The sequence below is a fragment of the Rhinatrema bivittatum genome, chromosome 4, assembly GCF_901001135.1.
Source record: "Rhinatrema bivittatum chromosome 4, aRhiBiv1.1, whole genome shotgun sequence".
NCBI lineage: Eukaryota > Metazoa > Chordata > Amphibia > Gymnophiona > Rhinatrematidae > Rhinatrema > Rhinatrema bivittatum.
In genome coordinates, this window is record NC_042618.1 from 291,806,537 (window position 1) to 291,830,954 (window position 24,418).

The 24,418-nt window shown below is 44.7% G+C and overlaps 1 protein-coding gene across 2 annotated transcripts in view; it reads left to right on the plus strand.

The window, feature by feature from the left end:
• EIF2AK4 (eukaryotic translation initiation factor 2 alpha kinase 4) overlaps window positions 1-24,418 on the plus strand; it is a 546,008-nt gene that overhangs the window by 149,883 nt on the left and 371,707 nt on the right. For both annotated transcript variants that reach the window (XM_029600187.1, XM_029600189.1), the window contains exons 9-10: window positions 1,787-2,325; window positions 13,839-13,945. In XM_029600187.1, the coding sequence (XP_029456047.1) occupies window positions 1,787-2,325; window positions 13,839-13,945 (646 nt within the window). The remainder of the gene's footprint in view (window positions 1-1,786; window positions 2,326-13,838; window positions 13,946-24,418) is intronic.

Consider the following 24,418-nt stretch of genomic DNA (forward strand, 5'->3'; position numbering starts at 1 on the left):
GAAGTTGGATGTTTTTGTACATGGGGACAGTTGTCTTGCAGTTTTTGTGCTTGGGGATTTTCTTCTATTTGCTGAGTGACTTCATACTGGAACCCCATTCTTGTATTCATACATTGTAAGGGGAGCAGTTTTTCTCCATGGATAATGGTGCAAGAGAAGGGAGGTAACACCTAAGATGGAAAAATTAACAATCATCTTCATTACTATATTATTTTTTATGCTGTTCTGTATTTTTGGCATTGTGGCTTGGATTATTTTAAGTTGCAATAAAGACAGTTTTATTTGAACACCATTCTTGGACTTCTGAGTGTTTTTTCTGATCTTCCTGCCTTCGTTTTTATTACCTTCATTGCTCTTTCTCTGAACTGTCTAGCACCTGTTGGAGGTCCTCTTCCTTTAGTAAGGACATTGAGAGTAAAGAGTGGATAGACATGCCAGAAGTTTATTCTTCCTCCCTCTCAGATTGAATCTGGACCCTACCTCCCTAAAGTGAAAGATGAAGCACCAAACTTGGGGCCCAGTTACACTGCTCTCTAGGGATTTGCTTACAGAGCTACATGTTTATCTAGCTTTTATGATGGACCAGGCTAGATAACTGGTCCAGTACTGGTTAAGGAGGGTTTTTAGGGAAATCCTTCACAATCCTCCTTTCCCATTCTTTCCAGGTTAAACTGTAAGTGTGGTATACGGGAATCCTCAATTATCTCATTCTCATTTGACATGCAGCTGTGGCAGAAAAAAGTTCTTCAATTTTTGGAACAAATTTGGAAGGGGATGACTTTTAAATCTTTTATGGAATAGATAACTAAATATGAAATACCTGGACACACCCAATATTTGTATTTGAACCTGAGGGTAGAGATTTTTTAGAGGACTGTAGGTATTTGTTTGTTGCAAGCTAAAAATATCATGGAAAAAATCCTTACTCTCACATGGCTGTTAAGACAGCATCTTAGATTTATTGTAATTTAAATAGTGAAGAGGTAATGAATGCTGATCTTATTGTGTTGGTGTGTTTTCATGGGTACAGGTTCTTAATTTTGTATGTACAGTACATAGTCTCATATACAGGGGAGATATTAGCAGTAACTGGTCACTTCAGGGTCTTATTGCCTAAGTTATTAATGGGTCACTGGGAGCCCCAAATCTTTAAATTATTGCTATTGCATTTTCTTCATGCTGCAAGGCTGTCAGGAACAATGGGATTTGAACCTTTGGCTCTGGTAGCTGCAGGCTCTACATTCATTATTTTATTATTTATTTATGGTCATTTGATATTCAGCCTTTTCCCAGAGTTGATCTCAAGGTGGATTACAATAAAATTTAAATGAACAGAAGCATATGAATTGCTTACAATAAATATGAATGTGCAGTTAGAGTAGTGATGGGATCCAACATGGGAAACCCATTTGTGAAAACCCATATTGTGTATAATACAGTCCCTTGACAAGAGTTCAGGTAGATGTGCCAAAGGAAGTAGGTCTTAGAGGAAGGACCTGGTGAAAAGCCATGTATTTGCTTTATTTTATGAATTTAAGGTAGCATGGCTCCAGGTGCAGGGCTAGTGGTAGTTTGTTCCAAATTGCTGGTGCATAGCAGCTGAAAGTGTGAAGTCTCACGCAGGACAAATCTGGTGGTAGTCAACAAGGGGCGAGGAAGGCAGAGCCATTTGGAGGATTGGAGTTCCCTCGAGAGTGGGTAAGGGGAAAGATATTGGGGGAGGTATTTAGGGTCCTGAAATCTGAGCTCATTGATTACATTTGATTTTTATTTTTATCTCAAACAGATCTGGGGAGCAGAAACAGAGTTTGGATCCCTGATGAAACTTAAGCACCCTGGGCTGGTGCAGTACATTGCCATGAACTTCCAGGATCAAGAGGACTGCTTCCTGGTACATATAGTGGTGGAGCATGTAAATGGACCTAGCCTCACATCTTGTTACCTTAATCGGCAGCTGCTTGTCCCTATGGATCAGCTTCGCTCCTATACCTCTCAGCTGCTGTCTGCTCTGGATTATTTGCATACTAATTCTGTGGTGCACAAGATGTTAACTGCTTCTACTATCCTCCTGGATAGTGCAGGGAACATAAAGTTAACAGATTACAGTCTTTCCAAGCGCTTGGCAGACACTTGTAAGGAGGATGTTTTTGAACAAACAAAAGTTCGATTTAGTGAGAGTGCCTTACCTACAAAATCAGGAAAAAAGGGAGACATATGGCATTTGGGCCTGCTGCTGCTGTCTCTTAGCCAAGGCAAGGTAGTTTCTGAGTATCCTGTTGTCATTCCTCGTGATCTACCCTCTGACTTCCAAGACTTCCTGAAAAAGTAAGTAAAATACTTTTGACGTTCTCTAATACCTTTCATGTAGCCATGATCCTAACATTCATCAGAAACTGATATGAAGTCATTTCTGAGGTGAAAGCCTTCTAGTATATATTTGATATGATTTGTATGATATTTCCCACTAAGAGGGAACAAAATTGTTTTTTTCTGAAGACAAGCAGTTCTCTGTAGTCACACATGGGTGGCATAATTGCTGCTGCTTCATCCAGTCAGACCAGTCCAGCAAATGCGTTATGCCCACCAACCAGCAAATGAAGACCGAGAGCAAAAAACTTACTGACGTCGCCCCTTATAGGCACCTGTGTTAACCTCAGCTGGCCAGTATTCTCTGTCTCCAGCAGATGGTAGCAGCATCCCATTCTTTAAACGAAGAACTGGGTGAATAGGAAAAATATTTTTGGAGGAGGGTGCAGCTTCTGAGGTGAAAGACTAGTTCTCCATCCCTCAGATGAACATAGCCCAGAGCCTTTGAATTGACATGTTTGGATAGCAGCTCTATGGTGAAGTTTTGTTTCTCTCCTTCAGTTGAGTACTGCTGGGGATGAGGGGGCTACCGGTCTCAGGTACATAGTTCCCTCTCTTTTCTCTCCCCCTTTCTCTTCCCCCCCCCTTCTGCTGTACCTCTCAGCAATACCAGAAACAAAAAAAAGTGAAGGAGAAGACTTTGAAGCTTTTTTTCCTAGCGTGTAGCCAGATGGACTCAGGACCAATGGGTATTGTGCTCTCCTGATAGCAGATGGGAGACTGAGTCAGATTTCAAGCTGACGTCACCCTACTTATACCCGTGCATCAAGCCTAGCTCTTCAGTATTTCTCCGTCTTCATAGCAGATGCGGACACTATCCAAAAGAGAATAGTGTAACATTTACAACAAGAAAGAAGAAGGAAAATTACCTGCAAGAAGAGAGCCCTGCTTCTCCTGCGGTGAAACCTAAGAGTCCCCTCCCACAGTTGAAACTTTCCGGAGGTGATTCTCGATATCCTCAGAGGTGAGCTTTGGTCCGGCAGACGGATCCCGGCGCGGACTTAGCCCCCAGGGTGGCTGAAAGGCAGTGGGTGCAGATTCGAGCGCGGTGGTGAAGGTATTCCCCTCGACCACCCGGCACAAGACCGGTAAGAGCAGAGACCAGGTAAGGTAGAAACCTTTACTTTTAAGTCTCCGGTCTCCAAGGCTCGAATAGCAGTACCAATCTTCCTCCTGACGAGGTTTAAAATCGGGTTCAGCAGCCCTCTTTGGGCTAGGCCCCAATTCGGTGCGAGGGTCCACACGTGGAGATCCTCCGGGGGGGTCGCCATCTTGCCAGCGGGCTCGTCGGCGCCATTTTCCCCCCTCGATCGGCGGTACGTACGGGGCAGGTCGGAGGGCTGAGGCGCCTAACTTGAGCGCACCCGTAAAGGCACACGCTGAGTTGTGTGCACTGCAGTGTGCCTACTGTGCCATACGTACATCGACGTGCACAACGGCGCACACATGGGGGTCAGATGCAGAAACTCTGTAGCCTGTGCGCATAACTTCTGCGCATCCGACGTGCACAACTAACCACATCCGCGCGCATACCTGCACGCATAGACGAGGTTGAAGCTCTGCATGCGCACAAACAATGGCAAAGCCATCCAAAAAGGCCAAAGGACACCCCCTTTGTCCAGCCTGCCACTTAAGAGCCGCGCAACCGGAATTGGAATCCCTCCTATGCCAGCAGTGCGAGGAGTCTCAGGGAGAACCAAGGCAAGACCTCCTACTGCCAGGAGAGGGATCCGGAACCACTGATGATGGTACTCTGGATCTATGTATTTCCAGCTCTGCACCCCCACAAGAAGGCACCTCTGGGGCTTACACTACGACCCCTCCTGGGATCAACATGGACCCAGGAACCTTCTCCTGGGTGGAATCTTTTAAGGGGCTGCAAACCTTTGTCCAGGTACAACCAGCCCCTGCGGCGCATCCGACTCAACCCCTGCCGGAAGCACACGCCATTCCCGGCACCTTCCGGGTTCCTCAAGACATGTCTTTCCTAACCAAGAGCCTCCCTGATGGGGATCCAGACATCTCAGAGGATGAAACTGATTCCCTGGAAGGAGAAATACCTCCAGGGATGGAGCCATACCGAACCATGCTTCGATTCTTCCACAAGGCTGAGTTACCAGCCTTGTGTCCCAGACTAAAGACGCTGGGCCTTCCAGGCACGGACCCTATAACGGATCCAAAGAAGAATCCTATTTTGGTGTATTTCCGTAAGGCCTCATGCTACTTTCCTATGTTGGAGCGCATCAAGGAACTGATTGACCTGGAATGGAATGCTCCAGAGGCCAGCTTCAAAGGGGGACGGGCCCTAGAAGCCCTATATCTGCTGGAACCCACGGCCAAGGAACTCCTACGCTTCCCTAAAGTGGACGCTATGATCTGCTCAGTCTCAAAGTGCACTACGATTCCCGTGGAGGGAGGAGCGTCATCAAAGGACTCCCAGGACAGATGACTGGAATTCATCCTTAAGCAGTCCTTTGACGTATCAGCAATGACGCTACAAATTGCTTCCTGCTGCGTATTGGTGGAACGCTCCTGCTTGCTCCTCTCCAGAGACGCAACTACGTCTGGAGAAGCGATGGAGCCTGTGGTCTCTTTCCTCACTGATGCCACATCAGATCTCGTGCGCATCTCAGCCAGGGGTGTCGCAGTGGCAGCCAGAAGACAACTACGGCTCCGGAATTTGTCTGCTGATTCGACATCCAAAGCGAACCTCACGAGAATGCCTTTTAAAGGATCTCTCTTGTTCGGAAGTGAATTGGAGAAGTTAGCCAACAAATTGGGTGAATCTCCAGTACCCCGGCTACTGGAAGACAGGAACAAAAGAACATTTCAGCGCTCCTCCCCCAGAAAAACTAAGGGCAGAAGATCGTAGCTCTTTAGACCTTACAAGAACACACAGTCACAAACACCTCACCCCTCAGGAAGGTCTCATTCCTTTCAGAACAGACATACTAAGAGGGGGAGCAGGCTCCGGCCGTACCCCACAATGAGAAGACGCAGACCCATCCACAGGAAGAAGACATAGGGAGCAGAATTGCCCTCTTCCACCAAAGATGGGTCGAGATAACATCGTACAAGTGGGTCCTAACTATCATTCGAGAAGGGTACTCTCTGGAATTCCAAAGCACTCCTCCAGACAAATTTATGAGATCACATTGCCATTGCCACTCCCACTCCAGAGGCTGGCAGTGGAAACCACACTAGCAAGACTACTCAGCCTGAAGGCAAAAGCCCCGGTGCCCATGCCCCAACAAAATACTGGCCACTATTCCATTTATTTTATCGTCCCCAAGAAAGAAGGAGCATTCCGGCCCATCCTGTATCTCAAGGCCGTCAACCGTTACCTGAGGGTACCACACTTCCGCATGGAAATCCTACGCTCTGTTATAATGGTGTTACAACCGGGAGAATTCTTAACCTCCCTGGACCTATCTGAAGCCTACCTTCACATCCCGATAGATCAGGACCACCAGCGATTCCTGCACTTTGCTATTCTGGGTCATCATTACCAGTTCTGGGCGCTACCCTTCGGCCTAGCTACCGCTCCCAGAACCTTCACCAAAATTATGGTGGTTGTGGCGGCAACACTAAGGAAAGACTTTACTTGGACATTTGGCTAATCAGGGCAAAGGCTCCGGAGGAGAGTCACCATGCGACCACCAGAGTCAAGAATCTACTACAGGAACTTGGGTGGGTCGTGAACACAGCCAAGAGCTGCCTACAGCCTTCCTAGTCACTGGAGTATGTGGGATTCCGGTTCAATACCAAACAGAACAAGGTCTTCCTCCCACCTCCAAGGAGAAGGAAACTGATGGACCAATTGCGAAAACTGTTGACCTCGTTTGCCCCAAGGTATGGAACCTACTTCCAAGTGGGCAAGGGCTCATATGCGACCGCTACAACATTCCCTACTGGCAAGTGGTTTTTTTTGTTTTGTTTTTTGTACAAGTCTGATCAATGTAATTTCACAGTGCAGTAATGGTTTTTTATGTAACTTGTCTAGCTTTAGGGGAGAAGAACCTTTCAAACGATCCCTGCAAGTCCTAGTCCAAATAAACAACCAGGTTGCAATGTATTATGTCATCCTTCAGGGAGGCATGGAATCGTACCTCCTGTATCAAGAAACTCTCTACCTGTGGGACTAGACCATCTGTCGGGATGGTTTTCAGAGCCACATGTCTGGGAGGTGTAGAGAATGTCCTGGCAGACAGATTAATCCAAATCCTGTATCCACATGAGTAATTGCTGGACCTTGGGGGGAGGGGGTGTAGTAAGACAGATTTTCTGCCAGTGGGAGAACCCATTGGCAGATGTTTGTCTTCTCTGAACAGAAAGACTTAGCTCTTCTGTTCTATAATAAGGGCACTTGGCAGACTAGCTTTGGACCCTTTCACCCTACATTGTGACAGAGAATGCTGTTGAAGGTGAGAGAAAATGAGGAGTCTGATCCTCATTGCACTTTTTTGTCCAAGACAAATATGGTTCCCACTTCCCAGAAAGATGTCTATCAGGGAATCGATCAGGCTGGATACTTTCCTGGACCTCATCACACTGGATCAAGGCAGGTTGCTCCATCCCAATGTCAGGTCCCTAGCTCTCACTGCTTGAATGTTGATTCAACCTTGTAGCTCCTTGATATACTTGACAATGTGTCTCAAGTTCTATTAGTTTCAAGAGAGTATTTCACGAAGAAGTTCTGTTTTTTTAAAATGGAAGAGGTTTGTTCTGTGGTGTGAGCAGAAGGCCCTTGATCTTTTCTCCTGCTCTACACACACTGATTGAATACCATCTACATCTGTCTGAGTCTGGTCTCAAAACCAGCTCGATAAGGATTCACCTTTATGCAGTTGGCACTTATCAGCATGTAAAAGGAAAACTCATCTCTGTACAGCTTTTAGTTGACTGATTTATGCAGATTCTACTTCATTTGAAGCATCCTATCAGACCTCCCGCTGTGTCATGGGATTTAAATATGGTACTTGCCCAGCTGATGAAAGCTGTCTTTGAGCCACCGAACTCCTGTGAACTGAAGTACCTGACCTGCAGGCCGATAAAGAAAAACGAGCAGGAGAGCTGGCGAGCGCACAGGCCACTCTCCTGGGCACGCGATTCAGGAGGGTGGCCTATGCAAATTAGGGCCTGCAGTAAAAGGAGGCACTAGGGACACTAACGTGTTCCTAGCGCCTCCTTTTTGACAGGAGCGGCGGCTGTCAGCGGGTTTGACAGCTGACGCTCAATTTTGCCAGCGTCTGTTCTCAAACCCGCTGACAGAGACGGGTTCGGAAAAAGGACGCCGGCATAAATGAGAGTCCGTCTTCCGACCCGTGGGCCGATTTTACATATTTTTTTTTTTAATTTTTACTTTTTTTTTTTTTTTACTTTTGGGGTCTCCGACTTAATATCGTTATGATATTAAGTCGGAGGGGGGTACAGAAAAGCTTTTTTTTCTGCTTTTCTGTACACTTCCCCGGTGCCGGCAGAAATTAACGCCAGCCTTTGGGCAGGCGTTAATTTCTCAAAGTAAAATGTGCGGGGGGAGGTTTGTATGCGTGTTTTTGACGCGCTATTACCCCTTACAGTATAAGGGGTAAAGCTAGCGCGTCCAAACCGTGCGTCCAAACCTGGGCTAACAGTGCGCTCCACTGGAGCGCACTGTACTGTATCGGCCTGCTAGAAGGTTGTATCTTTGGTTGCGACAACTTCAGCACACAGGGTCAGTGAGCTCCAGGCTCTAGTAACTCATCCACCTTTTACCAGGTTTCATCATGATAGGGTGGTCCTGTGCACCCACCCTAAGTTCTTCCCTAAAGGGGTGTTGGAATTCCAGCTTAACAAGCCAGTTGACAATTCATCATTCTTTCCCAGACCACATTTATTTATTTTATTGCAAAACATTTATATCCTGCACAATCCAATGTACTCAGTAGGTAACAACTGCACATGCATAATAAAATTTAAATAAAACATTAAAATGTTCACTAGTAAACACCAACCTTTGTATTATAAAGCTATAACATTACAATTAATCACAAATCACTTTCCCCAGGGCTATACCACACAGAACCTTCAGTTTTTCAGATTGTTAGTATCATGACCAGCAAAAGACTACATATTACTATTCTTGACAGCCATAAGCTAGTTTTAAGAAATGATCCTTTACCTGCTTCCTGAATAAAAAGAAGCTCCTCAATTGCTCTTAACTTATCCAGAAGTTCATTCCAGCACTAGGGGCCTGCACCCAAAAATCTTTTCCATAGATTTGTCTAATTAAACATTGCACACAGAATTTCCAGATGGACAAGGCATACAATTTTGGCTGTGAGCCAAACTAAAAGGAATAATCAAAAAGGCAAATATGTTTGTTAAACAATTAAGCAAGAGCAAAAAAAAAAACAAAACAGCATTCAGGAAATACAAAAGATCCCAAAAAGTGCAATACAGAGAAGAATACCAGAAGAAAATGAGAGAAACAAAAATAGTGATAATAAAAGCAAAAGCCAGGTGGAGGGAAAAAATTGCCAAAGAGGTTAAAAGAAGAAACAAAACATTTGTTAGTTATATCAGTGAAAAGAGAAAAGTCCAAAGAGGCATACTGAAACTAAACGTTGAAACAGATCATTGTGTCATTGTGGCAGAAATATTAAACAAATACTTCAGTTCAGTGTTCACCTTAGAAGACCCAGGAGAAGGACCTGTGTTGGTTAGGAAGACTTTAGATGGGAATGAAATAAAAGATATGCCTTTCACAGAAGATGATGTATGGGAAGAGCTAGGTAAAATGAAAGTAGAGAAAGCCATGGGGCTGGACGAGATTCACCCCAGGATACTGAAAGAAATCAGGGATGTGCTGGCAGGTCCTCTATGCGTCCTGTTCAATAGATCACTAGATACAGGGGTGGTGCCTAGAGATTGGAGAAATGCAGTGGTGGTACCTACTACATCAATTGCTTCATGGAGCAATTGGTTCAGGAACCAGCGAGAGAGGGAGATATTTTAGATTTAATTCTTAGTGGAACGCAGGATTTGTTGAGAGAGGTAACAGTGGTGGGACCACTTGGCAATAGTGATCATAACATGTTCAAATTTAAACAATAATTAAATCTACAGCTCTAACACTAAATTTTCAAGAGAAACTTTGATAAAATGGAAAATGTCATAATGCCTATTTATCGCTCTATGGTGAGACCGCACCTTGAATACTATGTACCATTCTGGTCGCTGCATCTCAAAAAAGATATAGTTGCAACGGAGAAGATACAGAGAAGGGCAACCAAAATGATAAAGGGATGGAACAGCTCCCCTGTGAGGAAAAGATGAAGGTTAGGGCTGTTCAGCTGGAGAAGAAACGGCTGAGGGGGTATATGATAGAGGTCTTTAAAATCATGAGAGGTCTTGAACGAGTTAGATGTGATCTACTTGGACTTTAGTAAAGCTTTTGATACAATCCCGCACAGAAGATTCATGAAGAAAATGAGAAGTTTAGGACTGAATGACAAGATGGTGGTGTGGATTACAAACTGGTTGTTGGATAGAAGACAGAGTGTGATGGTTAATGGAAGCTACTCAGAAGAAAGACTGTATTTATTGGTGTACCGCAGGGTTCGGTGTTGGGACCTGTCCTGTTTAATATCTTTGTGAGCGATGTTAGTGAGAGAATAGAGAGTAAAGTCTGCCTATTCGCGGATGACACGAAGATCTGCAACAGAGTGGACACTCCGGAAGGTATGGACAGAATGAAAAGAGATTTAAGAAAACTAGAGGAGTGGTCCGAAATGTGGCAGCTGACGTTTAATGTCAAGAAGTGCAGAATCATACATCTGGGGATCAGTAACCCAAAATAGCTATACAAGCTGGGGGGGAGAAGGGCTGATGTGAACGGAGCAAGAGAGGGACCTTGAGGTGATAGTATCTAGTGATCTGAAGATGAAAAATCAATTTGACAAGGTGATAGCCAAGGCCAGAAGAGTGCTGGGATGCATAGAAAGAGGAGTATCCAGTAGGAAAAAGGGGGTGATAATTCTCTTGTACTGGTCCCTGGTGAGGCCTCACCTGGAGTACTGTGTTCTGTAGGACCGTATCTCAAAGGAGTCAAAGATGAGATGGTCCAGAGAAAGATTTAAGAGGAGAGGTTGAAGGTCCTAAATATGTACACCCTGGAGGAGAAGAGGAGCAGGGGAGACATGATACAGACCTTCAGATACTTAAAAGGCATGAATGATTCAACTTTAATAACAAACATCTTCTGTTGGAAATAAATAAGGAGAACTAGAGGTCATGGAATGAAGTTCCAGGGAGGATGATTCAGATTGAATGTCAAGAAATATTTCTTCTTGGAGAGGGTGGTAGATGCATGGAACGCCCTACCGGAGGAGGTGGTGAGGACTGAGACAGTGAAGGGAATTCAAAAGGGTATGGGATAAACTCTGTGGATTCCTAGAAGCGAGGGAAGTGAAATGAGGAAAGAGGCACATTAGAGGCAAGATCCTTCATACAGTTAAAAAATCTGACATCAGAAAATTAAAACATGAACTATATAATCTTGGGGGGGGGGGGGGGGGGCGGAAAAAGGGTACAGTCTGGGAAAACCTAGAGGGCATGGGGTGACATGCCAGTGCAAAATGTAAATCAAATGGCACAAGAGGAAGTCTAGGTAGACAAATTATCAAGGGGGGTGACTTACCGATGAGACACACATTACCCATTTATAATTAACGATGACACAACTGGGATAATCCCAGCAGTGCTCTCTACCACAACAGCAGAGGACAACAAGAAATTGATCTCAAACAAGTAACCTACAAGGCCCAGATCCTGACGGTCTGTGAACCAAATAGGCTGTGAACTTGCTGGGCAGATGAGATGGGCAACTATGTCCTTTTCTTCCATCATCTTCTATGGTTTCTATGTTTCTATAAACCTAATATCCCAAAAAAACAGGTAGCCAATGAAGATAACATAATACTAGTGTGTAATATGATCAAATTTCTGGGCTCCTGTAAATCTTACTAATGCATTCTGCACAGCTTGAAGGTTTCCTATGTAAAGCGAATTGCAATAATCTAGTTTTTATAAAACTAATGATAGTAAAACTGAATGGAAGTCATCAGAAGCAAGAAATGACTTTAATCTTGATATGCACAACTTATGAAAACACTGAATAGTCTGGGCTGTAAAAGAGCCTCGGTCTTTCACCTGGAGCAGACTGAAGCCCATAGAAAGTCCACCCAGCTTTTTGTTTCTTTTGACATCAACAAACTGAAGATAACCATTGCCAAACAGACTTTATCTAACTGGCTAGCAGATTCCTTTTCCTTCTGTTATGATCAGGTGGGCCTGCATATGCTGAGCCATGTTAAGGCTCTGTCCAAGCCATGGCCGTAACAGTGTCTCACCTGTGATCTGTCCCTATGGAGGAGATCTGCAAAGTTGTGATGTGACGTTCTTTTTACACATTCACATCTCACTATTGTTTGAATAGGGATGGCCGACGTGACAGTAGGTTTGGCCAATCTGTCCTGCAGAATTTGAGATGTAGAACTTGACTCCTTTCCCTCCTAGAGGTCAATATTTTTGGTCCAACTGCTCCTTATGTAGTTTGAGATTCCCATTTGTGAGGATGCCATCCTGCTTGTCCTCAGAGAAAGCTGAGTTACTTACCTGTAACAGGTGTTCTCTGCAGAAAGTAGGATGTCAGTCCTCACAAAACCTGCCTGCCTCCCCATGGGCATGCTCAGTGAGGATTAAAGTTGTAGAAACTTTGAAGTCAAATTTCCTTGCCGAGATCCATCAGATGACATCACCTATGTGTGGGGACTGTCATCTTGCTGTCCTTGGACAACATCTGTTAAAGATAAGCAATTATGCATTCTCTCAGTGGAGAAAGATCTGTACCTGGGTGGTTTTTAATTTATTTATAAATGATTTGGAAAAGGGAGCAATGAATGAGATGATCACATTTGCAGATTTCTCAAAATTATTCAAGCCGAGTGTGAGGAATTGTGAGAAAACATTGCAAATTTCGGGAATTGGCCATCTAAATGGCAGATGAAATTTAACATGAACAAGTGCAAAGTGATGAATATAGAGAAGAATAATCCAAACTATAGGTACACGCTGCTGGGTTCCATGTTACATGTCACCACCTCGGAAAAGAACCTTGGAGTCACTGTGGACAATACTTTGAAATCCTCAACTCTGTGCGGTGGCAGTCGAAAATGTAAGTAGCATAATCAGGAAAGGAATGGAAAATAAAATAGAAGGTATCATCATGCTTCTGTATTGATCTAGCGGAACTAGAATAGTTACACAGAAGGGCAATCAAAATTTATAAAGGTGATAGAACAGCTCCCTTATGAGGAAAGGCTAAACAGATTAGGGCTATTCAGGCTGGAAAAGAGATGGCTGATAGGAGATATGGAGGTCTATAAAATCAGGAATGTGTTGGAATGGGTAAATAGGGTACAGTTATTTATCTTTTCCAATAGTACTAGGACTAGGGATCACTTCATGAAGCTAATAAGCTAAAACAAATCTAAAATAAAATAATTTTTTAGTTTGTGCTCAAACTGTGAAATTTTTTGTCAGGTGATATAGTAAAAGCAGTAAGCATAGCTGGGTTTAAAAAGGGTTTAGACAAGCTCCTGAGCAAGAGTCCATAAACCATTAGCAATATAGACTTGTGAAAGCCGCTGCTTATCCTTGGTTCTTAGGACACACGGCCTAAGTCTTGAGAAAGCTACTGCTGCTTACAATTTCATGCCAGATGCAATGCCATAGACTCTAGCTTATCCTCTGTAGAAGTAGAAAATAGGGATATGCTTTCATTTGAAAACACAACAAAACCTTTGTAAAATACACTAAAACTGGAAAACAAAAATAAAATGAACTCCCCACCGAAGAAATTAAAAAAAAAAAAAAAATCCCATGTACACCTCTAGTACTCCTAATAGAATTCCTAGAAATTTGCCAGCTGCTCCACATTGACCAGAGCCATGCTGTCTGCTGCTTTATTGAATATAAAATCAGGTTAAACAGCATTAAGGATAAGTGCAGTTAGTGTAGCTGGGTTCAAAAAAGGTTTGGATAAGTTCTTGGAGGCGAAGTCCATTAACTGCTATTAATCAAGTTTACTTAGGGAATAGCCACTGCTATTAATTGTATCAGAAGCCACTGCTATTAATTGTATCTTAGTGTTTGGGTAATTGCCAGGTTCTTGTGGCCTGGTTTGGCCTCTGTTGGAAACAGGATGCTGGGCTTGATGGACGCTTGGTCTGACCCAGCATGGCAATTTCTTATGTTCTTTCTTTCTTTCTTTCTTTATTGAAAAGTATGTATTTCCCACACTCTCCAAAGTTTGGGGCGGGTTACATAAAATCACGTAAAACTTAACTTAAAATTATTGTGATTAGCAAGCTAATTTTAGTATCTGAGAAAGACCGGTCATACTTGTGCAATGTCTTATTTTTTTCCAGATGTGTCTGTCTAGAAGACAAGGAAAGATGGAACACAGAGCAGCTGCTGAAGCACAGCTTCATTAACCCCTCTGTGCCAAATCCTATTGTGGAAGAGAATCCTGAAGGTAATTTTGGTGTGTCCCTAGCTATGTCTGTCTTCAACATAAATGCTTATTGAGAGAAGTGGAAATATTGTTCCGCTGGATGGCCTCAGAATATAAAGTGCCTTCTTTCGGCCTTTCCAGTTGATACATTTCCCCCTACAAAGATGGGATTACACAACATGAAAAACTAACTAATTTTCCAGTTACACTTTTCTTGGTATCTTGCTCCTTTCTATGAGGATTTGTGCTAGCTGCAATGGCTGATTTCAAGCCTTGCAGCATTTAGATGTAGTGTTACCTCTATGCAAGAAATACAAATAATCTAGAGATACCAGGGTCAGAATGGAAAAAAAAAAAGATTCCTTTAAATATGGAATTCCATTTGTAATTTCATTTTCTTTTAAAGTTGATAATATTTATACAAAGAAACTTTAAGAAAAGAATACGGAAAAAGTAGTTGTTAGAGAGCAGAAATAAGGGGAGGAATGAGAGGAAAGGGGACATTTGGTAGAGTTGCTAGAGAAGGGGAACCAGGTTCTGCATTGCCTAGAGAAAGAATTCTAGCCATCAGAAAGAGTTCTAGCCTTCATTTTGTCTTCTCTCTTAAGTCTTTGTACTGTTGTATACATTGTCTTACAGTGTATACATTGTCTTACAGTGTATACATTGTATACAGGTCTTATACATTTGCATACTTTGTATGCAAATGTATAAGACCTGACTCCCACAGATGTAAAAAAACAAACAAACCCCCCTCCCCCCCCCCCAAAAAAAAACCCAAACCTGGTATCAGAATTCAAGAAAGCATGGGTCAAACACAGACTATCTATCATTAGTAGTTAAACAGAATAAAACCAGAGAATGAATAGTCTTACATTGCTGCTAATGCTACAGCAACTATTACTATTGGTTTTTATGGCACTTCTAGATGAATACAACACTTTAAAAACCCAGTCCCTGCTCCATGGAACTTACAATCTAGTCAAGATACACAGACAGGCTTCCAGAAATTTATTATATAAAATATGATTAAAATGTACTAGGCTTTGATAATAGAGAGCCAGAGTTTGATTTAAAAGCTTCCTAAAAAAGGTGATCTTTTTAGCACAATTTGCATATGGGTGAGAAGAGCATTACACATCAACTTAGGAAGGCTACTACAGTCATATGGTGCAGCTGGGTAGAAAATACAGAGTCAAGAATTGGCAACAAAGGAGAAGAATATAGGTAAGAACAGCTTACTTGATTTGGTTAGTGCAGTTAGTGTAATTGGGTTTAAAAAATGTTTGGTAAGTTCATGGAGGAGAAGACCATTAACTGCTATTAATCAAGTTGTCTTAGAGAATAGCCACTGCTATAACTGGCATCAGCAGCATGGAATCTACTTAGTGTTTGGGTACTTGCCAGGTACTTGTAGCCTGGATTGGCTACTGCTGGAAAAGGATGCTGGGCTTAATGGACCCTTGGTCTGACCCAGTATGGCAATTTCTTATGCGCTAATGGAGGTCACAAAGAGAGGTATAGGTGGAAATGTGAGGGGAAAAAAGGAAAGATAATGAGGAGTTGCAATATTAGTTCACTTGTATTTGAGTGGAAGCTTAAACTATATGTGTAAGTGGATGGAGAACTAATGGAGTGACTCAGAGAAGTTTCATGATTATCATGACACAAATAAGAGAAGGCATGCAGCTGAATTTTGAAGAGTCTGTAATGGAGATGGATGATTCAGTGGGAGACTTGTGAGGGGCCGCTTGCTGTAGTCTAAGCAGGAAGTTGTGAAAAAGTGGATAAGGATTTTGGTAGTATGTTTAGAAATGCAATGACAGATCTTCACTATTATAGAGAAATATGAAATATGTTTCAGCAGTGTTTTGGGTGAGGGCAGTAAAGGAGAGAGGAGTCAGTTGACCTTAAGTTTGTGTTCTGAGAGGACTGGGAAGATGACAGTTTTATAGTGATTGAAAAAAGAGAAAGGTGGAAAGTTTGTTTGGAAGGAAAGATAAGTTATGTCTTATCCATGTTAAGTTTAACTAATGGTATACAAGTAGGCTGAGAATTGGAACTGAATTTTTTGTGAAGTTTCTAATATTGAGAAGTAAATAGGGTCATTGTCATAAAGATAATGATGAAATCTATGGAAAGAGATAAGCGCATCAAGTGGATGATTGGAGAGAGAGAAGAGGGCCCACTTAGAGGCACACTGACCAATAATGGAAAAATGAAAGAGGAATGAAGAGAGTCAAGTTGGAACAGCGTCCAGAAATTCAAGTGAGAAAATGTCAAGAAGTAGATGATGATGAATGGTGTCAAAAGAAGTAGATAGGTTAAGGAAGATGAGGGTTGAGTTAAGGCCCTGGTTGCTGGGGACTTTTGCAAGAACTGTATTCATGGATTATAGAGGGCAGAAGCCAGTTGGGGCAGATTGAGAATGATTTGAAATGCAAGAAAGTTAAGTCAGTGTAGGTGAATGGCATGGTCAAGTAGTTTGGATGCAAAAGGGAAGAAGAAGAAATAGGATGATAGCAGAGCAGGTAGGATCAAGTGAAGAGTTTGTGTGGTATGGTGAAAGCATATTTAAAAACAGTAGAAATGGTTGCAGTGGAAAGTAAAAGACTGAAAATGTGACTATGGGGATGACTACAGGGGAAATAAGAGGAGCTATGTAGGAATATGTTCAGAGGAATAAATAGTGAGTTTGGAGGAAGAGAGAAGATGGACAGTTTCTTTTTCTGATTTTAGAAAAGGAAGAAATACTGGCTGGAGTTAAGGAATAGGAAGGGAATGGAAGAGCCTGGTGGAGATCTGCAAATTAATCTTGTGAGGCTTGTCATGGAAGAAGTCTGTCATAATCTGGGCAGAAAGTGAAGGTTGGAGGAGGTTTGAGAAGGGAGGTGAGCATAAGGAGTTGGAGATGGGGTCTGTCAGATGAATTTAGTAGGTGTGTTTGAGTGCTATAGCAGACTAGGATGAGGTGAGATGAATATGAAATGTTTGAAGTCAGTATGAGAACATGATTTTAGCCAGGCACACTCTGCAGAGTGGATAAAAAGAATGTAGAAAGCACACTTTAGAAGTAACCCAACATGAAACTGCCTTGTGAACAGAGTTTAACAAAGATGTGTAGAAGAGAGATGAAACAGCAGTGGAGAGAATGTAATTGTCATTCCTGAACATGTCCAGATCAGTCCAGACAAGTGGGTTTTGCATCCGTACCAGCAGATGGAGGCAGAGAATAAAAATTTGAGGCTTTGCTACATAACCAAGAGTGCCACCAGCAGTATTTCTCTGTCTCCAGCAGATGGTAGAGGTGCAAACCTGCAGTCTGAGAAAAGCTAAAAGACTGAAAAAGAGAATTTGTTTAAGGAAGGCTCCCTGAGGTGTTAGGCTCCTTTGTGCACCATCCCTCAGGTGGACCCAGGGGGGGGGGGGGGGGTTGGAAACCCCTAACCTGCCGCCTTGTCCAGGGAAATACTCCTGTTTGTTTCGATTAAGTTAAAAAAAAAAAAAAAAAAGCATATTAGCAACAGGAGGTGCAGTCCAAGGCATGGCGGTGAGGATGGCTTGGACAGCGCGTGCTGTCACAGGAGAGGGAGAGCGAAGTGCTGGCTCACCCTGCTTCCTGGGGGGGCCCGGAGTTTGCAGAGGTTTGTTGACTGGGCGGTGTGTTGAGCCAGTGCGGGGGCAGTGTTTTTCAGCTGCGGCTGTGGTCTTGGGTTTCCTGCGCATTGCTTGAGCCAGTGCAGCGGTGTGGGGCTGCGTGTACGGCCACAAGTGCGGCCTATTTCTGTTTTCCTGCGTGCTGTTTGTGTTGCCATGGCAGTGCTTGTGCCGTGTGGGTGGTTGACCTGGTTTGGAGAGCCACGCCCAGGCAGCGGATTTTTCCCTGTCACCGTGGGCCTAATGGTGCCAGAGCTGCATGGCTTAATACACGTTCCCTGTGCTCAGGCTGCGTGTCAGGGGGGAAGGTTCCTTTGCGGGAGTGGTCTCTGGGGGGAAAAAGGGCCCTTAGTTCATTGGGGGCCATGGCTGCTGGGCCTCGGGGTGCAGCCGTGCCCAAGGGGGGTTGTGGGCAGGGGGCCTCGGCCTCCGCAGAGCCCAGGGATTCCCCTCCACCCCTTTCTCCTGTGGGGGCAGGAGGCTCTGGATTGGGAGGGGAGTCTGAAGACAGTCTTCTTGGGCAGGGGACAGATGATCCAGAGGATTTTTCTCCAGAGTTTATTCTTCTCCTGTATAAGGCCTTCCTGGTGAGGAAGGATGCAGGGGAGAAGCATCGAAGAGAGAGAGACAGTCTCTTCCCGCTGCTAAGAGGCCTAAAGTGGCTTCTAGAGGGTCTGGGGATCTGCTGAGGTGCCTAGGGCTGGGTCATGCAGATTCGGAGGTTGATTCTAGGGATTTGGGAGATTCGGATGATCCACATGAAGAGCATCTGGATCAGCAGGGGGCGCACTCGAATGCGGATCCAAATGTTAGTAAGGTTGACCCTGATCTGGATGAGTTTCCTGTGTCGGAGGGAACTGATCCTCGGGTAGTCTGCTTGTTTAAGAAAGAGGAATTGCGTCCCCTTATTCCCCAGGTGTCGGAGGAATTGAGGGTTAAAGTGGCTCAGGAGGAGTCTGATAATGAGGGCATGAATCCGGTCCTGATGGGCTAAAAAGTCTCTCGCGTGCCTTTCCCTTGCCTAAGATGATTCGGAAGTTGGTGAACCAGGAGTGGGACTACCTGGAGGTGGGCCTGAAGGTTGGCAGGGCTATGGCCAAACTTTATCCTACAATGGAGGAAACCGTGGCGCTCCTACAGGTGCCTAAGGTTTCGGTGGTTACCAAGAAGACGACCATACCAGTGGTGGGTGCTGCTGCGCTGAAGGATGTTTAGGACCACAAGTTGGAGATTCAGTTGAAACGGCTGTTAGAAGCCTCTGCCTTCCTGCTTCGGATTATATTCTCAAGATTTTCAATTTTAAATTGTAGAGAGGAATTTTCTTTTATCCAGTATTCTTGAACATTAGTAACTTGTTGAGAACTTGGCTGTAAATTTTGGCTTTAGATAATTACAGATTAAGTAGTCAAGTATAAAGGCTCAATTATTATTTTTTTTTGTATAAAGGCTCAAGTTATTTTTTTTTTTGTTCCATCTCAACGTTCTGACTTTTTGTGTGATAAATTATTGCTCCAATCTTGAGGTTGCTCCTCCCATCTCACCCTTAGTAGGATGATTATCTGTCATCGCTTCCCCCTGGACCGCATTTGTAAATATTGCTGTATTGATATGGTTTAGTTCCAAATTCTTCTGCCATCTGGCTCCTCTTATTCCCAGTTTGAGTACCCCTGTTTTATTGTAACTTTCATTTATTCTTGGATATGTTAATGTTATTTCCCCATGTTCCATGTAAACCGATCTGATTTGATCCTTATCAAGAATGTCTGTATAAAAAAGCACTAAATAAATAAATAATGTTTCCCGTAGTTATGACCAGCTCTACTATTTCCATAATATTATGATTTCTTTCTTCTTTTTGCTTGTATTGCTGTCTATTGGATCCCAGATAGTGGACTTTTTGGAGATGGTTTTGTTAAATAACATTCTGTATATTGTTTATATTTCTTGTGCTAAGCTCCTTTGCTTTTTCAAGTGTGTTTGTCTTGAAATACTTTGAAAATGAATAAATAGAAAAAAAAAAGTATTTGCTTTGAGTCTTCGGGCCGTAGTTTGTGCCAGTATGATGCAGAGGGCCTGTTTGTGCTGGGTGCAGAAGGCACAAGAGCAAGCCTCAGCCTGGGATATCAGTGGTTTGCAGGCAGGGTGCTTGGAGGATTGAGTGGTTTATGTTGTGGATGCGCTTTATGATTTGGTGCACACTTTGGCCAGGAGCATGGTCTCGGCAGTGGCAGCTCATAGGTATCTGTGGTTGCGCAATTTGTTGGCAGATGTGTGGTCCAAGGCCCAGTTGTGTAATCTCCCTTTTAAAGGGAAGCTCCTTTTTGGGGAGGATTTAGATCAGCTGATGAAGACTCTGGGGGAGTGATAAGGAAATAGGCTGCCGGAGGATAAGAAAACCAGCAAGAATGTTTTTCCGACTCACCCCATTTTCGAGAGTTGTGTAGATTCCAGTCAAGAAGCCATCCTCCTCCACAGGAGCAAAGCAGTTGGTGGGCTTAGCAGTCCTTTTTGTTGCTCCTGCAGATCCATCAGGGATGGTGCTGGTCAGGGGGCCAGTGGTGGAAAGTTCGCACAATGAAGCCAGGGCTACCCATTCCTCCGTAGAAGCGGTAGGAGGCAGATTGTCCAGATTATATGAGGAGAGGGCCAAGATTACTTCAGATTGTTGGGTTCAAGAGGTAGTGAGAGACGAATATGCTCTAGAATTTTCGTACACCATCAGGGAGGTTTTTCTGAAGTTACATATGGTCTTTCAAAGCAAGTGAGAGGTGGTGTGGGGGACTCTGCAAAGGTTGCTAGGTTTACGCACTATAGCTCCTATCCCTCAGTCTTGTTTTTCCACATTGCAGGCTGCACGTGGAGTTCCTCTCTCCTATACTGTTGCCATTTTTTGGCTACAACTTTGAATACTTTGATTACTTTGCTGCAAAACAGCAAGGTGGTGATGCCGAGACCTCCTGGCTTTATGTTCTACCAGTACGGAAAGGTTATGTCTGTAACAGATGGGCATGTTCATTGTTACGTTTGCCTGAGGCCAGACCATGACCCATCCAACTGCAGAGACTGCAGCCGCATGTTCCCAAGAGCACGCAGGCAACAGATAGAGAAGCTGAAGGAAGCAGTGTCAGGATTCTGCATTCCAGAGCCACCTCGAGTATCCACTCAGTCCTCTCCGGGGCCCAGTCGGGAACCCCCGAGATCGAGGGAAAAAGGGTCTCCTTGGCAGGCCCCTCAGGCGACTCAAGGGCCCCGCAGAAGCATGCCCACACTGCCTCGACGCAGGGAGCACTGGAAGATCCACGGCTTTCATGGCCCAGGCAAGTCTCGGGTGACACTGATGCATCGATGCACCCGCCCGATGCATGAAGCCATGCCAATGCACATGCATCAAGACATAAACATGACGCAGGATCATGTTTCTTATGATCCTGCATCATGTTTCTTATGTCTTGATGCATGTGCATTGACATGGCTTCATGCACTGAGGCCAGACCATGACCCATCCAACTGCAGAGACTGCAGCCACATGTTCCCAAGAGCACGCAGGCATTGACGTCACTGAACCATCAGTGGAAGTGGCGATGTTAGGGTACTTCAGTAATGAACTGGATGAGAAGTTGAATTCAGCAGCAATGGCTTAGCTGCTATGGACGTCACAGAAACCTCAACAGAAGTGGCAATGTTGGGTACATCCAAAACCCACTTCTGGATAACTCTTCCAGAATGTAACTGAATGAGAAGTTGAATTAAGCAGCAATGGCTAGCTGCTATGGACGTCACAGAAACTTCAACAGAAGTGGCAATGTTGGGGTACGTCCAAAACCCACTTCTGGATAACTCTTCCATAGATGAAGCTGGAAGAGAGATGGTGGCAGCACCAGCAAATCAAACAGGCTGGTAGCTAGAGATATCTTCTTCGGAACTAATAGTGCTATAGTCTTTCAGGCACGACTTCCGAGTGAACCAATCATAGCAGATATCTCTCAGTAATAGTCCGTGAAGACGGTAAAGATGTAGAGCGCCATCTAGCCATGGCGATCATAGCAACCGCTATGAATATCAGCAGCCAGAGTAGAACTGCTGTGGATGTCGTTAAGATCCTCGAGAAGTGGTGATGTAAAGGAACGTCCAAAGCCCACTTCAAGTTGTGATGTAATAATGGATCTTCTAATTTGACGAAGGGACTCCTCAGGTCTTCCACAAGATGTCTGAGAATAAAGTTGCCTCCTGCCCCTGAGTCCAACAGGGCAGAGGTCCGAACCGTTGCTGGTTCAGTGGTCACAGAGACTGGGAGAGAGAGTGGAGGAGATAACGCCTTATGGCCCAAGAACAGTCCTCCCGCGGGACTTAGGCCTGTCCGTTTCCCGGACGAATGGGGCATGTAGAGACATCATGGCCGGGCTGACCACAGTACATGCACAGGCCGCGTTTCTTCCGAAATCTTCTCTCCTTTGAGGTCAAGTGACCATGACCATGTTGCATAGATTCATCTTTATCAACAGCAGGAATTGCTGGACCCATCCGAAGTGCAGGGGTACTGGCCTGTTTCAACCTGGGTAACACCTTAGGCTGGAGTTCCTTCACCTTGTCTCGGAGCCGGCAATCAATCTGAGTAGCTAAGGCTATCAATTCTTCCAGCGAGTCAGGTGTCTGGTGAGTGGCCAGCTAGTCTTTCAAGCGGGTATCCAGGCCTCTGCAGAAGAGAGTCTTCAGACATCTGGGGTCCCAGTGAAGTTCCACTGCAAGAGTCTTGAATTCTATGGCGAATTCAGCCAATGATCTGTTGCCTTGCTTCAAGTCCACTAAAGCAAACCCGGCAACAGACATACAAGCAGGGTCATCAAAAATGGATTTAAACAAGTCCATAAATCCTTCCATGTCCTGCAAAATTAGGGTCCTTGCGTTCCCACAAGGTAGATGCCCACGACAGAGCTCTCCCATCCAAGTATGACAGGATGTAGGTAGTCTTAGAGAGGCCCGTGGGAAACAATGAAGGTTGTAAGGTGAAATGCAAGCTGCACTGGTTCAAAAAGCCCCGCGTCTTCTGGAGTTCTCCGGAGAAGCGAATAGGAGCAGCCAGTGGAACAGCAGGCTTTAAAGTTACCTCCTGTAACTGACCTTCTTGGGTAGAAGCTGTACCTTGTATCTTCTGTGTGTGAAGCTGATGGAATGCTGCAGTAAGTTTCTCCAAGGTTTCTTGCTGTTCTGAGATGCGTTGAGCCAGGCCCTGTATAGCCTGCAAAACGGAGAGGTGTGCCGGGTCCATGGGTTACTGACATCCCATACCTTAACTGGATTCCCAGGAGTACTGCTTCTCCAAATAAAACCCGGCTCCACTGGAGTTAGCAATCTGTTATAGCTGTGTTGAGAATCTGCTAGGGAGTTAGCAATCTGTTAGGTTTCTGATGATGGATGCTCCTGTTGGAGGAGGAGTTAGCAATCAGTTATGGATCTCCTCCTGTTGGGGGAGGAGATAGCAATCTTGTTATGAATCTGCTCCTGTGGAAGGAGGAGTTAGCAATCTGATATGGAACTCCAGGAGGAGATAGTATTCTGTTATGCTCCGTAGGTGGAGTTAGCAATCTGAAATGCTCAACTCCTGTAGAGGGAGTAGATAACAATCTGTTAGGGTTTAGACTGAGGAGTAGCAATCTGTTATGAATCTGTTGCTGAAGACTCCTGATGAGGAAGGAGTAGCAATCTGTACCAGCGGAGTGCTTGGAGAGGACACTCAGCTGTAGAGGAATGTAGATAGGTGAATCCTTGGGCCGATGGCAGATGACAGCACCCCCAGGAGGATATCCTGAGAGGGACCACTGGCTAGTCTGGGTATGGAGACAGACACAGATAGTTCTTTTATTAGACAGGTTAATAGAACCACCAGAAGTGGCAGTAGTGAGCTAATATGCCCGGCTGGGCTGAAGTCCCTCAGGTACTGGAACAGCAATCCCAGGGTTGCTGAGCTGTAGAGAAACTATAGATAGTGAGTAGACAGAGTATGCTATGTTCATAGCCAGAACTAGATGACAAATCTCACACAAGGTCTTAAAGAAGCTCAGTAGCTGGAAAGGGTTAGGCCCTCGAGGAGCGAGTACCTGGTTCCAGGGAAAGCTCTGAGAGAGCAAAGGTAACTCACAAATGTCTGTATCTGCGATAGCTTCCAGGCAGTAGAGAATCTTCAGAGTGTCCAGGAACATGGGCCCTCGAGGAGCGAGTACCGCTTCCTATCTGCAATCTGAAATAAAGAAAAGAGAGCGAGGCCCCCGAGGAGCAGGTACCCCTGGTAAGTCCGAGGAGGCAGAGTAGCTTGGACGAATCCGTAGAGAGTCTGTATTCTTGTCCTTGCTAACTCAATCTGTTAGCAAATGTTGAGACCTTTTATATTGGAAGCAGATGACGTCAACTCAGGGGGAGGCCCCAAGGTTTGCACCCTTGCTGGTACATCATTCGGAGCGCGCGCCCTACGTCATCAGGCAACATGGCGGATCCGCAGCATCGAGCCGGTCCGGAGACGCCGCGGCAGCAACCGTCCATCAGACCCGGAGGGAGTTGCCACAAAGGTAGAGAAGGCGGAGTGAGGGCGTCGAGCAGCGACGGACACACCACCATCCTACCCTTTTTACAGCCCAACGACTGGATGACCGCATTAGACCTAAAGGATGCTTATGCTCACATCCCCATTCACCGTACCTATTGGCAGTACCTCTGCTTTCAGGTCAGTGGCACCTTTTCCCAATACAAAGTATTCCCTTTCGGACGTCTGTCATCTCCGAGAGTCTTTACCAAGTATCTAGCACTGGTGGTGGCCCATCTCAGGAAACAGGGAATACAGCTGTT